Here is an 18,907-nt window from a genome sequence, read left to right on the forward strand (position 1 = left end):
TTTAGAAAAGATAAAAGAAAGCAGAAATCTCTACCAACAAACTAACTCTAGATGTTCAAGTTGGAGCATAAAAACAAAAACAAAATGGAAAAAAATCAAAATAATATGCTGTTACAGGATAGTACCAGTTCCACACTAATGACTCCCAGAGAGAATGATTTGGAAAAACTTCCCAAAACAAAGAATTTAAAAGCATAAATACAACACTGTTGAAACAACTCAAGGATGATGCGGTTTCACTCCAAGCTCACAAAAATGAACTAAATGATGAGGTCAATCCAATATATGAAGACAGAATTCAATAAAAAGATTTATTGAAAAAAAAACTAAATTGGAAATGAAAAAAAACAAAACAAACTAAGCTGGAAATGAAACACTCAATATAAGCCAAATGAAAAGTTCAGTGGAAAGCTTCACCAATATGCAAAACAGATTCTCCAGTAGATATGACAGAGTAGTTGGGCTAGTCAGTAAAAATCAGTGATGTATTAAATGCATACATGTGTTTGTGTGTGTGTGTGGGGTGGGGTTTACAGAACACAGGAGACTTTTGAGATATGACAAAATGAGCGAATCTCCCAATTATGGGCATAGATGCTATTGGGGACATTCTCTATGTGCTATGAGATCCAGCTGCACTATCCCTGGGCTTTTACCCAGGCTTACACACCCTACAAAGACACTTACACACATATGTGCATAGCTGCTCTTCTCACAGTAATAGGAGATAGAATCAACCTAGATATCTGTCAACAGAAGAATGGGTGAGGAAAATATGGAGCATATACATAATGAAATATTACTCAGATGGAAAGGAACATGAAATTTTCAGTCGAATAGATGATATTTAAAGAAAAGAAAACTTAACTGAGTGAAGTAACTCAGGCCTCAAAAAAGAGTGCTGCGTGTTTTCTCTCATAGGTATGTTCTGTTGTTTAACTTGAAACAATGTTGAAAGGTGGAAACTGGTGTTTGGCAGAGAATATACTTTAAGGGAGAAACAATAATTGATTAAAACAATTAAAATATAGAGTTATGTAATACTAGGTACACAAAAGCTTAATCAAGAAAGGGCGTGACTGATTGGGAAAGTCAGGGAATAAAGGTGAGAGCTAGCTCAAGGAGAGATGTATGAAAAGCCATAGGATTAAAGCATGATTGGATGACAAGCTGCATGCATGGGGCATAAAAGAAGATGTGGGTAGGGGGTTTCAGAGGTTAAAGGATTAAGTTTGGATAAGGATGTGAGCATAAAGAAGGAAGAGAACAGTGTGTGAGTGATTTAACTAAAGCCAAGAATGCAAGCCTTATGGAAAGACAGTAATTAATATGATAACTTCTAAATAAAACCTGGGAGTTTAAATAGAATTATCATGCATGAATGCACAAAGCCCCTGTATAGCATTGGTTAGTAAGTGAAAATGACAATGCCAGGCACAGTATACCTCCCTATTAGTTATACTGGGAAGAAGGCCACACAAGTCACCTAAAACAAAACAGGCTGTTGGTTATCTACCGTACCTACATGGAAAGACATATTGCTGAAAATGCCACACATTTTTGTTTCAGGACATTGAGAAATTAATTTAAAACTAAATGTCAGGCTTCCTTCTGGATGGCTAAGCTTTTAAAGTGCTGAAGGTTCTATGTGTGCTTCTGGAAGAGAGAAGAAATTAATAGTGCCACCCAGTGCTGGACTCTTCCTGCCATAATATTAAACTGTTAGGTGCAGTCTCCCTATTGGTATAGTCTTGGCATTGTTGCTATGGATAACTAATCATTTTACTCTAAAATTTGATTAAAAAGGTCTCAAACATGGTCAGAGGTTTTTTGTTTTTTGGTTTTTTTTTTTTCTTTGAGGGTGCTCCCACTTGTAGGTCTTCTATGCTCCAATGGATGACTCCACACTCAAGTACATCTGGGCAGCATTAATTGTCCTTAATGGGTTATCAAAACAACAAAAGTAACAAAAATAAGACATGAAATAGAGAAGACATGGCAAAAGTACACTGTGAGATACAGGAGGGAAATGAGAGGTGTATATGATCATATTTATTATATATATGTACGAACATCTTAAAAATAAAATTATAATAAAAATTAAAAGATAATAGGCAAACAAACTTTTAAGCTAAAAAAGGAGGAATATTTATACTTGTCAAGATGGGGCACAGGTTACCATTTAAAGAGTAGGAATAGATAAACATAGCATAGCCTCTTTGCATGGGCATGGTATAGATGTGCTATTTGCCGGAGGTCCGATATGTCCTGTCCTGACTACAATAATTTATAAATGTTATAAAGAGATCCTATCAGCTGTGGTTCTTGAATCTGTTGTCTGTAGATATCTTCTTCTGCCTTTTATATCTGGTCAACATCTACTCATTTTACATATTTAATTAAATTAAGCATATTTGAAAGCTCATTATCTGTTATGAAACATTAACAAATACAGTTAAAGCACATGCCCACATCTTCCCAAGTATGAACATTGCAACTACAATTAAACATACATTAAAATAGTCATGATAAAAGCTGCAAAAACAGTCATGGAAATTTAGAAAAGGTCTTTATAATAATAGAAATTGCTATTCCCATCATTTTAAGGTATAGGTGTTTTCTTAACCAAATGAGTTTTGCCAGGGTATTGCAAGCATTAGCATGAGCAAGGAAAAGGGTAAATGACATCAATAACATAAAATACCAAGGAACATGGTATTTAGAACTAATAATCAATACAGTCTTTAGTAAATAATTTACTTCTCCTGCGGTGTGGTTCTCTACATTTTAAATTTGGGGAGACTGGGTTAGAATAATATTATAAAATAACTTAAAATAATATAATGCTATTTTACCATACTACTCTAAAATTATGTTATTAATAAAAATCAGAATTTTAAGATTAAGAAATTAGAATTTTCTGTACCATAAATTAAAAAAAATATTTTTAAAATAATAATCTTGATAGACCTAATTCTTGTAAATATTTTGATGTAAGATAATGCAATATAAATTATACATTTGGAAGTGGAAGTAAATGCAGTTAGCCTAGACAAGTTTAAGATGCTTTAAGAAAGACGAAGTGATAACCCTAATTTTATTTGCAAGTGGTATCTACATGTATTTGAAAAGCACAAGAAAAGTATAGGAAGCTGTTTTTAAAGTTTTCAGAGCAATCCAAAAGAAAATAAATATCAATAACTTCCTTATCTCTAATGTATATCCCATTCATAATAGTGTGTGTACACACATACAGCAATACACATATACAGCACACACATACAGATATATGCATTCACCACACTTACATAGAAACATAGAAACATACATGTATAAACAATGCATATATGCATATTCAATATATATGAAACATACACATCACATATGCTTACAACGTGTACAATAACACACATATGTAGACATAACATACACACATATATAGACCCACAAATAAACATATATACAACATACATTTATGTGTTATAAAGCACATATACACATGCAGTTAAATACAGATACATAAATAGAACAGTAGTAACATACTTTAAGACCGAGTGTAGTGGAAAAATGAAAGAAGAATCTAAATTTTTCAGGATGATTACGAAAAAAGGACAATATAGATGATAGGAGCTCAATCTTTAGAATTACAATTCTTTTAAAGATCATATACAAAAATTGTGTATACAACAATGATATGGGGTGCTGGTACTATACGTTTTTTTGTTTAGGGGATGGAGAGGGATTTTGTCCTTTACTTCCTATTGGTTGAACATCTGTTTTACTTGTAGTATTGTATTACCACTTCCTACAATGCATTTCAGAACTAAAACAGGTGTCTCTGAGAACAGTGACCTTCTATTGCACCACAGTTGTCAGCTGCGTTGTGTTCCAAAGCCTGTGCTCCATCCTGGTATTAAAATACAATTAATTCAGGGCCAGATGTCCATTCTTGTACTTATCTGCACTCTGTATAGTTTGTTCAAAATGAACCAATATTGTATATCTCTGTTAAGTGTATACAGCATGCCCTTAACATAGATGTGCTGTGTTTACATGAATATAAATCCAAATGTTGTCACGAGAAAATTAACACCACGATTAAAAGTCAGAACTCGTTTGTGATGTATGCATACCGCCTTTCTCTCATCTTGTCTCCCCTTTTGGCTCCACCATATGGATAGGCTGCAATGAAAGTCAATGCCACAGCTGCATATTTAATACTAATGGGGGGGTGTCTCTAGCTCCCATGGATGGCAATGTTCTTCAGCTCCAATTCTCAGCCTCTAAACAGGCTTACCTAATCCCTGGGCTTTGGCCACCTCTGGTGGCCCAGCCAACACCCACTCTTCTCTCTTGAGTTGCTATGTGAGTCCAACAGACTCTTACAGTGTTTAGTTGTGTGCAGCATCACCAGTCCCAATGTTTGAATAGAGTGACCCAAAACACTTCTATCAGGAAGGGGGAAAAGATACAATTGGGGAAAATTAACTCCATCCTCTTAAGGTTAATTTAAACCAATGAATCTCAGCCTCTAGATGAAGACAGTTTGAAGGATGTATATCAGATATCCTCCATATCAGACACTTACATTATGATCCATCATCAAAATTACATTTATGAACTAGCAGTGAAATAATTTTATGGTTGGGATCACCATAACATGAAGAACTGTATTAAAGGGCAACAGCATTAGGAAGATTGAGAACTACTTATTCAACTGTAAGGTAAAAATGTAATGTGGCATCATGTCATTATAATGCAAAACTTTCCAGACTTGGGATTTATAAATTTTAAAATTTTGTAAATTCATAAATTTTGAATGTGAGGTACATATCTGCATGGTATTATGCAAATAGCTATGCAAGATAGTATTTCATTATTATAATAAGTAATGACTTCAAATATAAAAGTGCAACAGCAAATCGCTTTATATATCAAACTGGTACTTGTGAAACATCCGTACGTTGTGGTGTCTCTTTCCTTCATACTACGGTCTCATTGAATAAATAATTCCTAAGTAACCCCTAGGCCACTGCTCTCTTTTGGGAGAAAGCTTTGGGAGGACAGATAGATGCAGGTTCCTGTGTCCTCTCCAAATCATGCACTAATAAATTGGCAGCTCGGACTCATGTTCAACAACCTCCCTTGGATTCGCATCTGCCAGCTCTCTACAGAGATGGTGCCGGGAGATTTGGCAGCGCCTTAAATTCTATTTGTTTTATTCATTTTCCATTGCAAAAATGTCCCTCTGCCAGTGTGTTCAACATATCTAATTCTTAAGTACTTTGGTTGTTAGCCTAAATTCTCAGCAAAGTGATTCTTCATAAAGAAGAAATGGTATCAACATCAACATCAGTCTATTCTCCATTGAAAAATCACTTTCCTTCGCTTCCTGTTCTTTGAGAATCCATTTTACATGCAACGTGAAATTTTTCTAGACATTTCACTGTATTTTCTAAATGTGTGCATATTTCAAGTGACTAGTCATTCTTCTTTTTGCTTCCGGAAAGAAAGGCAAACGTAGGAGAAAAGAAAAAGGACAGGTAAGGTAAACGACACAAACCTCCTCACTGCTGTCTCCTGTGTAAAGGGGACAAGAGAAATTTGTTTGTTTTATTAATCATTTCATTTTAAATCAAAGAAGCTGTGCAAGACAAACGAAAGATGTCAGCCGGAATGACAAGACAGAGAGGCTAATCAACTGCAGAGTGCTTATGCCACCGAGAAGAGACAAATGGCATCCCCTTGTGGGGATGGAGCAGGTAGCTAAGCACAGTCAGGTCACCCCGGAAGGCCATTCCCTGCCAGTGAAGAAGTATACAATCGGTTCCCAAAATAGCTCACAGTACAGTAACCTATTAACTGTTTAGAAATTGTGTTTATAATAGAAGATGAATGTCCTTGCGTCCAATGGCTTACCTTGTTTTACTCAAATGAGGAACCACGAGGCCTATTGTGAGTATTTTCAGCTGTGATGGTATGGTCGATAAATCAAAAGACAAAGGAACAACATTTCATACCTTGTAACATGCACCATAAAACCTTTTGTTTCTTTACCCTAAAGGCATGACCATGACAATTTAAATTTTGCACCCTCCCTGGCAATTTAAATTTCTCTTCTTGCATAATGTATCTTATAAAGAAGATCTCCCTTTTCTATATATCTTTGTCTTTCATAAATATTGCATTCCTCCATTTTCTGGTCTGAGTTTACAGCATTGCCGGTTAAAGAGAAAACAGACTTGTAAAAGCTCCCTAGCCACACACCCACCTGCCTGCTCACCCAGCTTTGTGTACCAGTGCAGAGCAGGGCCCTCTTCCTCACGGATAGTTACCTTCTTGATGGTCTCCAGCATGGATCGCCCTCCCTGCCAGGGCTTGGAGTTTTTCCTGATACAGGACAAGCTTGCCATGCTGTGCCACTTCCGGTCCTCCAGCTTCTTATGGAAGGCGTTTGCAAGCAGAAGCACCGTGTCATAGATGTAAAGGTTAGAAATCTGGAAAGACATTAGGCAGCAGTCATCAGACCCTCCACTCTGGCCATCTACAGGGAGTTATGACAGCTTGGCAGCTCTCCTGCCATCCATAGATGCTTCACTGAGTTGTTTACTAGTTTTCCCACTGAAAACAAGGCCTGTCTGATTCTATACCTCAGTTGCTTTTCTGGCCTATGTGGGCATGAAAGAGAAGATTAAAAAAGAGTAGCTTTGACAGAGGCAAGGCTGTTAGTGTCTGTCCTTAGAAAAATCTCCTGGTCCTTATTTCTCTCTGAAGAGTCAGAAGTCTTAAGACTTTCAAATTGAGAGGGACCCTGAGTAATAAAGTTTCTCAGTATGTCAACTTTTCACATTTTGGTTATTCACATGGATTCAACTATCAACATTGTTTCAAATATGATCCTATATGAATGTCATAGGATCCAGAGTGGGAAGCAGTCACTTTTGTGTGATTGTAGAGACCTCTGTAATAAGAAAGAATGGTGATCAGAAGTATTCATAAACACCAGAATGACTAAATGCATACAAAGGGCTGTGGTGATACATGATACCACGATCGACTGACAAGACAAATGCCACAACCAGCCAGTCAACTCTGCATGTGTGCTTTTGATAACTTCTTTTTGTCTACAATAACCATGCTTTCTACATGGGTAGTTAAGTGAATTATAGCTGAGTTTTTCCCCCAAGGTCTATTGCAATCCGTCAATAAGTCTTGCCAGGATGACTGTCAATTACTAATGTTGCCTAGGTTTTAAGAGGATATTAGAATTTATCCAGGAAGCATGACCATGAAGAGAGGTAAGACATCAGCGAAAGCCTCTAAATGTCAGTATATTGTCTCTCAGAAGGAAAACTTTACAAAAATTAAGCTGAGCAAGAGGTAGTGATAGAAACTCATTTTCACCTTGAAGCACTCCGGCTTTCTGAGGTTTTCTAGTGTCATATTTTCACAGTCTTTCTGGCAAACCAAGGGGAGGCTATGCAGATTGTCAGTGATTATAATTAATCAAGAAGGAAATTCACAATGTCGTCTCTGCACATTACAGAATGCTGCGGAGATCCAGCCAGTGGGATAATTAGATGCATGCGCAGCCGTTAGACAGAATGTCCCAACAATACCTTGTGGGTTTCGTTTCTCATCTCAGAGAATCTTTAATCATATGGGATTGCTAGGCATCATTTTATGTGCAAATATATAGAAGATGTGCACTAGTAGATGTGGGAATTTCTTTGAAGAGGTATTGAAGACACTTATGTACTCTGTAAGGCTGAAGTAATTTTTATACGGAAATGTCCGGGCAGGCTGTTGTCACTATCACTCAACACGGGTAACTGTTGGAGGAACTAGGTTAGATTGGTAGAAATCTATTGTGAGTGAAGTATGAGATCTAAGGCTAAAGGTGGCTCCTGAACTCAGGTCAGAATGAGACTGCAAGGTCCCAATAGAAAAATGAAAAAAAAAAAAAACACATGGAAGATGAGTGGGTCATACCTAATAATCCACAGAAATTTTTCAATAGAATTCTCGAAATGACATGAATGATATGCCCTGAGTAGCTTCTCTTAAACCACTCCACACCCCTGCTTCCTCCTTGTCTTGGACCACTCTTCAAACCTGTTTCCTTGCCTGTCCTGAAACACTTCTTACATTTTGCTTTCCACTTGTCCTGAACCACTCCCTACACCTGCTTTCTTGCCTGTCTTGAACTACTCATCACATCTGCTTCTGAGTCTGTTCTGGACCTCTTCTCACCCCTGCTTCCCAGCCTGTCCTTGACCACTTCTCACCCCTGCTTCCCAGTCTATCCTGGGTCACTTCTCACCCCTGCTTCCCAGTCTATCCTGGGTCACTTCTCACCCCTGCCTCCCAGTCTATCCTGGGTCACTTCTCACCCCTGCTTCCCAGCCTGTCCTTGACCACTTCTCACCCCTGCTTCCCAGTCTATCCTGGGCTTACCAGTCTATCCTGGGTCACTTCTCACCCCTGCTTCCCAGCCTGTCCTTGACCACTTCTCACCCCTGCTTACCAGTCTATCCTGGGTCACTTCTCACCCCTGCTTACCAGCCTGTCCTTGACCACTTCTCACCCCTGCTTACCAGTCTATCCTGGGTCACTTCTCACCCGTGCTTCCAAGTCTGTCCTGGAACCCCTTCCACCTCCATCTAAATTTTGACCCTTCCTTTGCTTTTGTGAGATGGCCTGACAGAATCTTTCTAGGTGCTTTTTTTCTCCCTCCAAATAGCTAACTTTTGTCACATTCTGTTCAAAGGTTACACTGCAGGAGAATCCTTTCCTGATAATCCTTCTTTCTGTCTGAGGACCTAGGCAGTCCTTTAAAAGGTAATTTATTTCATGAATGTTTCATAGAGGAATGTACTACATATCTGGTCCAGCCAATGATTCCACTCTCTTTTAGCCTCTTCCTACCATGACCACCCACCCCCTTAATGTTCCCAATTGCCTGTCCCATTCCATGCATTTTGCTTCTTCTTTGATCTACTGTGTTAAACAGGACCACTCACCCATACATTGGATGAAGCTATCCCTTGAAGCAGAAGTAGCTGTGTCATTCCCTGAAGATAATGACTTCTCCTCCCCTAAGGATCTTGACAGCCATCCTTTCTGTGGCTTCAAGAAAACTCAGTTCATCCTTCCCTTGGAAATGGCTGTGCTGTTAAATGTTTTTAGAGGTGAATGATGATGCGTGCTGTATGTCCTTTTTCTATGTGATTTTGTTTTCTTATTTTTTTAAAATCTCCTCTTGACTTATCTAACAGTCTGGAACATACTTGGGTTTCAATAAACAATTGTCAAAATAAGTCAAAGAATGGGAAAAATGGAGAAAAGAACATCAAGTTGAAAGTCAGGTGATTATGACAGAAATTAAGATATAAGGGATTTGGGCATTTTTTCATACCTGACAGTTCAGAGAGTCTTTTTCTTCATACCTAAGACATATTTCCGGAGCACTTTTGCTCATTGTAAAGGCCACATTGCAAACAGTCTGCTCAGAACTTTTCTGAGCTGTTAATTCTCCTAGTCTGTTACTTCTTCCTCAAGCAGGTTCTCATTCTCCTCTGAGGTTCACCTTTGCTCACCTCCATTTCAACACCATCTACTGATCTTCCAGTCACTGTCTTCATGAGGTCTTTGACTCCTCCTACACAGTGATGCCAAGCCATCTGTCTGAGTGTAAAAAGCTGATTTCAAGTTTTATGCACATTTTCATCCCTTACACACACGAGTGACTGGGTGAAAGTATGAACATGACCCCATCTTTTGCAATCTTGCACTCCAGCATCCATTCTCTCACAGCTGATTCATGTTCCTGCCACCCCCTTGTTCTCTGACACCAGCAAACCTCCAGGAACCATCTGTCACTTGCCCTGGAATACCCTCTGTCCTTCTGCTGATCACCAACAGATACAGTTTCAAGGCTGCCTGCCACACTAGGCCTCTTCGTTTGTCTGTCTCTTGTTTCTCCTTTCCCTAAAAAGTTTAGTAACTAGAACTGACACATTAATACAGATGTGAGCTGACTAGGAGATAGGACAGGAAGACAGTCTCTCTCTTGATCTTGGCAAAGTGCTTCTGACACAGAGTCCAAGACTGTATTAAAGTGGTTCACAGCAGATTTGACTTGCACTGTGATCATATTGAATTTGCCTTCAAAGTAACGATTTTGAGCAGCTGTCAGACCAAGGCTCTTCTACCTAGATTTTATGTAATTGAGTGTGGAACTACTTGATTTCTGTGGAATTTCAACCTTAAGGATTATTACAAGTCAATACTAACAGTTCTGACCTCGATTATGTAATGCTACATAATCTCTTTCCTCATAGGTTCATGTCTTTTACAATTTTGATCAAATGGAGATTGACAAGTGAAGAATTAAGTTGGAGGACAGAAGTTTCTGAATGACTATGCAGAGGTTATTTATCTAGGCATTATGGAAGGTCATGGCTCTGTACTTCCAACTGACCTTAAAAGAATAGCTGGTGACAAGCAGTACACATCAGAATGTATTCAGTGCCACAGAATGAATCTAAAACAGGTATAGTATATCAAATCTGTAAGATTCGATTGACATATGTAAGTGATTCAGTTTTACTCAACGACTTAGAGAAAAATAAATAGTTTAGTTGACAGATTATTTGAAATATTTTAGCTTTATAAAATCACTGATATTACAATGTTAACAGACTATATAAGCATACCATTTTTAGTATTTGAATATTTTTCTATTGACAGAATGTACTGCCTTTGTATCCTTAGGATGGAGAATGTCTGAGTGGCATTTCCCTTGCTGGACGTTTCAACGTCTCTCTTAAGGAGTTTTGAAGAAAATTGCCAAATATTATATAAACTTAGTTTGTAATGTATAACACTGGTAGTCCCCCAATATAGTAAACAGATAAAAACTATTTGAAAAGGTCTAGTTTGACTTTGCTTGTTCTAAAAAACAGTCCTATTTTCTTATATGAAGTACTCAAAAAATTACTAACATATTTTACAACTTATTATAAATGGGCACAGTATTGTACACTACTATTATTTGGTATACTAATCTTAAAGGACTGTTATCCTTTGTCTTGAAGATGGTAAAGGTAAATCAATCTCTGGGACCTTGATTCTGCCTCCCACACTTTCCCTGTTCTTTCTAAATTACATTAATGGTATTGTGATCATATCTGCTAGTTCACTGATTGTTCTGAACAATTATTTAGCAAGCCTTGTTTAAGCAAGGATGTATACCCTTCAAATCTTCGAACTGAGGCTAGGCATGGCAGCACAAGTCTTTAATCCCAAGATTTGGGAAGCAAAGGCAGGTGGATCTCTGTGAGTTCAAGGCAAGCTGAGTCTACAGAGTGAGATCCAAGACAGCCAGGGCTACATAGAAAAACACTATGTCAAAAACAAAACAAAACAAAACAACAACAACAAAAACAAAAAACCAAAAATAAAACAACAAAAAACAAAACAATAACAACAAACTTCAAACCACATTGTGTTTTCTAATTCACTGAATTATATTCTATGATGAGTTTTGCTCATACAAGGCCAGGTTTGTCCCTCTAAATTGCATTCATAGTCTTATCCCTACCAACAACCTAATACTTGGAAGATATTTTCTTGGGAAAATAGGGAGTCGCCTTTTTTCTCTCCATTACATGCAAACTAAAAGATGCAGGAAGGGTTGTTTCCCTCAAACTCTACTATTCACCTTGTCGTCGTTACTTATGATGCAACTTCAGCTAATCCAGGGTTATTTGCTTTTTGATTTCGAATTTAAGATTTATGAAATTTGTCGTCAGGGTTTTCCAAATCTGTCATCCCTTTCTAAGTACATTTAAAAGGTCATGGCTAGGACCCTGCCAACTGGTCCATGGTTCCCCATCTTCTCTCAGTTTGTAGGTCTACTCGATGTAAGAATTCAATTTCTAGCCTTAGTGCACACTTGAGCCCTATTTGCATTCTTGCATTCGTGGGCACTACTTTTAACTGGGCACTCCAGAATGCTGAGATAAAAGTCTACCTGTGGTCCCACTTACCTGCTTTGCTTCACAGACTTAAGCTGAGTGGGCTGCTTCTAAGGAGCTCTCTACTCCTGAACTAGCAGGCAGTGAGAACCCAGTGAGAATTTAATGCAGAGGACCATTTGATTCAGTTGTTTTCTCTAACTAGAGTGAGATAAAGCTTTAAATCTAAGAAGGGCTGAATACCAGAGTACTCCGCTTGCTTGTAGTGGAATACTTTAAATTCAAGAGCTCTGAACTCATTCTCTTAATTATGTAAATCTTCCCATATAAAAAGTTTCTGTCAGTTCTCATTTTCACATAGTAAATATTTAGTTTAATTCTGTCATAAGAATAAATAACTTCTTACATAAGAGGTAAGTTAATATGAAACAATTTCTAAAAAAAAAAAAACAAACCTTAATTGTTTTGTTTTCTTTCATTTGTAGATTTGAGAACAAAAGGAAGAAATAAGAGGCGGGGTGGAGTGTCTATAGAACATTCCATAAGTGTGCGTGAGGACACAGAGAGAAAATGCTTCCTGTGTGGTTATCTAAATCAACAGTTACACTGTTAGGCAAATGTACTTTGATGTTCTCTGTTTTCCTCAAATGACAGTCGTTGGTGTTCCTAAGTGTTGTTTATATTTTCTGATACGTTGTCCCGTGTGAAGAGATTTTAACACTTGATAATTTTCTACATTAAACTTATTTTCTGTTTTCCTCCATTTAGATTCCTGTCATTTTCACGATATCCTCATAATCAATGATGATGTAAGAAATCCATCATGAACATAAAATTAAAAGCAACACACTAACATTTAGACAGGCATGGTAAGGCTTCAGAGCCTCTTACATGGAAGAGGCTAAAGATAACCTTTACAACCTAGCAATGGGCAGCTCTTTGAATGCACAATAATCTTGGAGCCATGGGCTTAGTACAAATAAATATGAGGAAATGTTAGGGTAAATAGCAGTTCTAAACAGCCCGTGAGTGAAAGGGGCTGTGGAATTTAGCTATCAAAGACTTGGTTTTGCACAATTACTTTATGAGATATTGTGGGACACAAATTAGTCTTCTTCAAGTTGTATTCCCACATTATTAAAACACTTCTAGATAGTAAAATATTTTCAACACTTAAAGGATGACATTTCTAGAATACATTATGTTTTTCTGATTTGCAAATTTGATGGTGACTAATCTTTGCAGATACCTAACATCATCCTTTAACTATCCTCGGATGCTGACACAGCACTCCTGCAGTACACATAGAGACTGCTGTACCACAAGGGTTTGTTTTGCAGTACTGACTACACGTATAGGTGAATGTGACAGATTGATTCTTTCATCCCCTGCCTTTTGCAGTGCTGGAGAACTTCTCCTGGTCCCCTGCTGCTGGTGCCTGCTTTCTTTAACACCAGCTTCCAATGGACAGATTGAGAACTCCAGTAGAAGAGGAAAATTGCTGATACAATTTTTCTTTTAAAAAAGAAAGGAAAAGAAAAAGGCTGGAAGAGTTGTTTAAAGGACAAGCTTCTGAGTAAGCTGTGTAAACTTGGTGCTCTCCAGTCTCCTATTCAGAAATTAGTGTTTAATTTGAAATCCTTCTGTAGTGGTAAGAGTGTCATTGTCCCTTGTGTGAGTTGCGTATGGACAAACAACACTGTGGGATGATGTCATTACGCAGGTGAAGGCAGGTACAAGATAGAACGAGGCCTGTCATTGAACAAGAAGGAAGGATGGGTGGGAGAAAGGTTTGAGGTAAGAGGAGGAGACTGGAATGGGAAGGCAGAGAAGCAAGGAGAGAACATGGAGGCTGACATTAAGAGTCCACTCTGTGTATTTACAGGCTGTTATGAATAATCTTAAGGGATGGATTTGTATAGAGCGCTGTGTGTTTAGGTGAGCAATTATATCTTATCAATTGGATCAAAGGTTTTTGTGTTGTGTGTTCTTTCATGTAGCGATTTAAGTTTAAGAGAGCGTGTAGAGGCTAGAGACACTGGGCCGCCATGGAATTGGGATGTAGGTTTCTGGCGAGATATCTACTAGATACCTTGGGGCCCTGCGGTGCCATGGGGGGAAAAGACAGTCATTTTTTATAATTTTACAGCACCACAGCACTACAGTGCATTTGGAAGTTTAAATATGCTTTCACTTCCTATTTTTAAATAGTTAAAATTGTTCAACCTAGCAATTCTTTTAAAAGGGAATAAATATTCCCTGCCTTTTGTGTCCCAGAAGTCAAGCCATTCTGTTCACTTAATACTTTGAAGTGCAACCTTGGGTGTGTCAATCCCAGTGCGCTCCAGGAAATGTCCTGTATCTGCTTGTTTGCTTAGAAGGAGGGAAGATTCACTTATTGTGCTTTTCTTAAGAAAGTAGGTATTGTTTCCTACAGTAAGATCAAAAGGATCAAAGACAAAGGCTCTTTCCACTCCTTGCTAAAGGCACTTAGATGTCAGAGGATGGAATGTGACCAGGAACAATAATGTATGCCACCTCATTCTAGTGTCACTCAGAGATTTTACTCCAGGCCCCCAAAGATGCACCGTGGAAGATATACTCCACCCTTTAAGACCCACCTCCATATTCTGTGCGAAGGGATCCTTGGGATCACACAGTGTTGAAGAAATTCGATGGTTGCCACGGAAACAGCGCTGACTTATATTCTGGGGGACTGGAAATGTCTGCCGAATAATTGTTAACCTTCCAATGGACCTTCTGACAAGTTCCTGAACATCCACATCATTTATTTCCTAAAAGATAAGAAGAGGGAGAATTAGCAGCTCTTAAATATAGTAGCAGAAATACAAAAGAATTGCTGGCAAGTTATTTGGAGGTACAAAGAAATCTATTGCCCTAACACATCTCCTTCACTTAACTAGCATTTAATAACAGTTGTCTGTATTTATCAAAATACTGAATCCAGTCAACCTTGCTTTCTCATGTAACCTGGTGGCTAAACAAATCTACACAGAGCACGTGGCTTAACGGTGCTTTATTCAAAGCAATTATAATAACCAATTATGCTGAAAATATAAGAGAAAAATATTGAAAGTTGACAAAATAAGATTCAATTTCAGTTTATTATTCATTAATATCTTTCAATATATTTCGTGTACCAAGGAAGGAAGCTGCAATGTAAGATGCATCCTTCTTTTTCTTAGCCAGGAAAATTGAGGGTTTTAAAGAAGTAAGTAAAAGAAAGCAAAGGAGACACTATTATAAATGTTTTCTTACTGATATCCATATATGTTTCTTTTTGGAAGGAATCTGTTCTCAATAAGTACTGGTGAAAGAGTTAACTTTCACTTTGGTCACTACATAAATGTAATTAGCTCTGGTGATTAGCATGAACCATGTCAATGATACTGACTGTGTAGGCATGCTTGCCAAACTCTAAGAAATTCATTCTCTACTCCCTTCACCTACGCATCCCTATTCTGAAATTAGGTTTGAAGGTTAGGCTCGATAACCGACAAAGAAATACTGTACAAATAATAATGTCTCGTGGACACACATCTGTTTTACTTGGGATTCGAAGAAAAGTGATAAACATAAGTTTAAGTTTCCCAACAGTCTCTCCTAAAGCAGCTTGTGCTCCATCGTGGCCATTTGAAACATTTAAGCCAATAAAGCTTTTTGTGATGAATAGATTATTAGTGTGAATTGATTTTATGCAATGAAAATTAATGATTTGGCATGGGGTGCTATGGACTGACATGTACATTTTTTGGTTTCTATGCAAGGAACCAATCCTATATGATGAAGGGACGCAAAAGTGTCAATTTGCTTCTTTCTCTACCACGCTAATTATAAATTATCATTCTTTGTGGCATGTAGCCAGAAAACTCACCCTTTCTTTATGTTCTTTATGAAATACAGGCTTCTCTAAAAATAAAATAACACCTGCCATCAGCTGTATCCAGAGTCGCATCAGGAAATTCTCGGCGATTAATCCTTAATGCTCCATAAACAATGGTTTTCAGCAGCTTAAGTCTTTTCCCCTCAGTCCGTGTCACTTCGCTGCCCACCTAAACTTGGTCTGGCAAAAGCCTAGTACTGAGCTTTCCATTACCCACTCACAAAGCAGAATTAAAGAGTGTCCAGTCCATTCTATTTTAATACCCAATAGTCATCTGAAATCTTTTAAAGTGAATTAATATCAACTTTGCTACTCAATATCTTTCAATGTTTTAAAATACTACATTGTACAGTCAGGAAGTTTGACCCAGAGGGTAGCAAATGACGCGCTGCTTTGCTTTTATGCTAATATGGGATTCTTCTTTCCTAATCACATAACTATTTACCAAAACTTATTCAACGCTCCCATCTTCATCTGATCCTCACATGGTGATGAACTACCTGTCGGCATTAAAGTCAAAACTCTGTAGATTATAAATGCCTACTCTGTATCAGAAAAAATGCTAGCTCCTTTATCTGGTTTTACCTTTCCTTTTAAAAAGTGACATCGAATCACTGTTTATTAACACTTTAGAAATTAAAAAAATACAAGGAGACTCAAAGCTATTCATTTGGATTATATGTTTTATTCATGGAAGATTTTAGAGATGTCATGAAAAGAAAGAAGGAAATGGTATGTGGTAATTATATAAGAAGCCGCATTGCCCTAATAGAATCATGTTGATTAGTATTTAAGAATGATGGCAGTGAAGATTCTAAACACACATTACATCAGTGTTTAGTGACTGACAGGTCTAAAGGACTAAGATCTTCTGTCCTGAGAACTGCCTTAAGACAAACCCTCTTACACGTCTGTCTCCAAACGCAGAAAGGGCTGCTTCCAACCCAAAAGTTCCACAAGATGAAGTTCTCAGTTACATACCTTCGAGTAAATCAGAAGGAATGCCAACTCGAATAAAATATATTTTGTCCGTTATTATTTGAGAAAGGAAAATGAAAGTAATTTTCTGAGGGAAAAGAACCTGCCATTCTGAAGGAAATGAGCAGTCTGTCTCAAAAATTTTACTTGTAATTTTAGTTTTGACACTTGATCTTCAAATCTATTCAGAGTGGTGTGGCAGCCTGATCGGGATGGGCTTCACTTTGACAGGGATATCATTTTGTTCTCCAAAAGGTGTGCTCCAAGTGTGGCCAACACAAAGTCATACACACATTTACTGGCAGCTGATCAGTTAGTCTAAAACAGGAATTCTTTCAAAATGGGACAAAAAGTTCTTCAGTAAATGGTTGTACTAACATAACAAACCTTTGTGCAAAGAGGGTCTACATTGCTATTTTTAAGATAATATTTACATTATATGATTTTGAAAGCAATTCCATGGGGAACTAGTTTATTAAAAAGAAGGAATGCTGCCTGAGACCCCAGCACCACAAAATATATTAATTGATTTCTGTGAGTGGATACTGGAATAATCAGGTTTTTAAAGACTATGAAGAACCAGAATTCTAACGTTGACTTTGGTCTTCATTAGCATCTATTTATGAATACACAATTAATACTGTAATAATATTGTAATAAAAACTCGTTTGTCCAGCATAGCTGACTTTTCATTTTTACTTCTTTGAGAAAAAAAAGTGTAACACTTTTTCCAATGAGTAATTACTAATAATCATAAATTATCAAGAGTTAATATATCCAAGTAAACATTCAACTTACATTAATAGTTTAATATAGACCAGACTGTGAACTATGTAGGGGCCAATATTGGAAAATATGAGAAATTATTTGGTAAGAACACAGAAACACACACTACCCCCCTCCCACTTTGGAATTCAGTCATTCTTGAAATCTTGAAATAGGTCAATCTCAGGATAAAATTAAGAGAAATTGGAAGGCCAAAATGACTTTCAAGATCTATTAAATCAGTTGATAGCCTAGGCTATATTATTTCAGAAAAAAAAGAGCTTGTTTCATTTTCTCATCATGTTCCCTCTTTCACTTTTTTTAAATCTCTTTGCATCTAACGAAGTTCCTTGACCACAGTAAGTATTCAGTAAGTGCTGGGAAACAGAAGTTTTAATGCATGAAGCAGTCATAGACTGGTTCCTTTCATAGAATTAGTAGCAGAAAATTTAATAGTAGACATTGAAAATAATAACTAATCCTGACATAGCAAATTTCAGTACTGAAAGGTTGTAGTCTGCTATGGTGCAGTTTTAGAAGATGTTTTTCTGATATGTTTGGGTTCTTCATTCTATGGCAGAGTAGACTCTTTGACATTTCAAGAAAGTCCAACACTAACATCTATATTGAAATCTGGAATAAAATCAAGCGGAAGAGGACAGAATGGTAATTTTCTTCTTGATTGATTATTAACACAGAGGTCAACTAATCAGTAAACTAAGAAAAAGTGCAAAATATCTATTATATGTCTAAGATTTGAAATTTCAGAACGAGAATCTACATCCTCGAACTAAAGACTTCTTCCTTAACCACAGTCCTCTCAGACTTACAGAGGATAATGACGTTAAACTTGTTTTAAGTCATTAAAACGACAGGAAGTATTGAAGGTCAGAGTCAGCATCACCAGGAACTCAGGAGTTACAAGGATGGCCACTGAAGTAGATGAGCTTCCTAGCTAAGTTCTGGCTTTTGTAAAACAAATAAAGCACCAAGTCATTTGCTTTAAAGCCGTAAAGGGAAGCTACTACTGATACAGAAGTCTGTTGTGAAACAGACCCACTGAGCACGGAATACTAGAAACACTATCACCAAGCCCTAATTTGATTGATTACACCCTGTGAGCTGTACAGCCTCTCATTAGTACAGGGTACCTGATGCAAATTAAAATGAAATATATTGTTTTCAAGTTTCTACAACTTGTGCCATAATGCATAACGTCGACGTTGATTTATAATCCCTCTCTATAGAACTATTGGTGCAATAAGATTAAATAAATTTT

General features: G+C 37.4%; 1 protein-coding gene across 2 annotated transcripts in view; it reads right to left on the reverse strand.

Moving 5' to 3' along the window:
• Grid2 (glutamate ionotropic receptor delta type subunit 2) overlaps positions 1-18,907 on the reverse strand; it is a 1,431,657-nt gene that overhangs the window by 589,972 nt on the left and 822,778 nt on the right. For both annotated transcript variants that reach the window (XM_032906395.1, XM_032906394.1), the window contains exons 6-7: positions 14,603-14,776; positions 6,336-6,497 (exon numbers count right to left, since the gene is read on the reverse strand). In XM_032906395.1, coding sequence (XP_032762286.1) covers positions 6,336-6,497; positions 14,603-14,776 — 336 coding nt within the window. The remainder of the gene's footprint in view (positions 1-6,335; positions 6,498-14,602; positions 14,777-18,907) is intronic.

This window comes from Rattus rattus, chromosome 6 (assembly GCF_011064425.1).
Source record: "Rattus rattus isolate New Zealand chromosome 6, Rrattus_CSIRO_v1, whole genome shotgun sequence".
In the NCBI taxonomy this organism is placed as follows: Eukaryota; Metazoa; Chordata; class Mammalia; order Rodentia; family Muridae; genus Rattus; species Rattus rattus.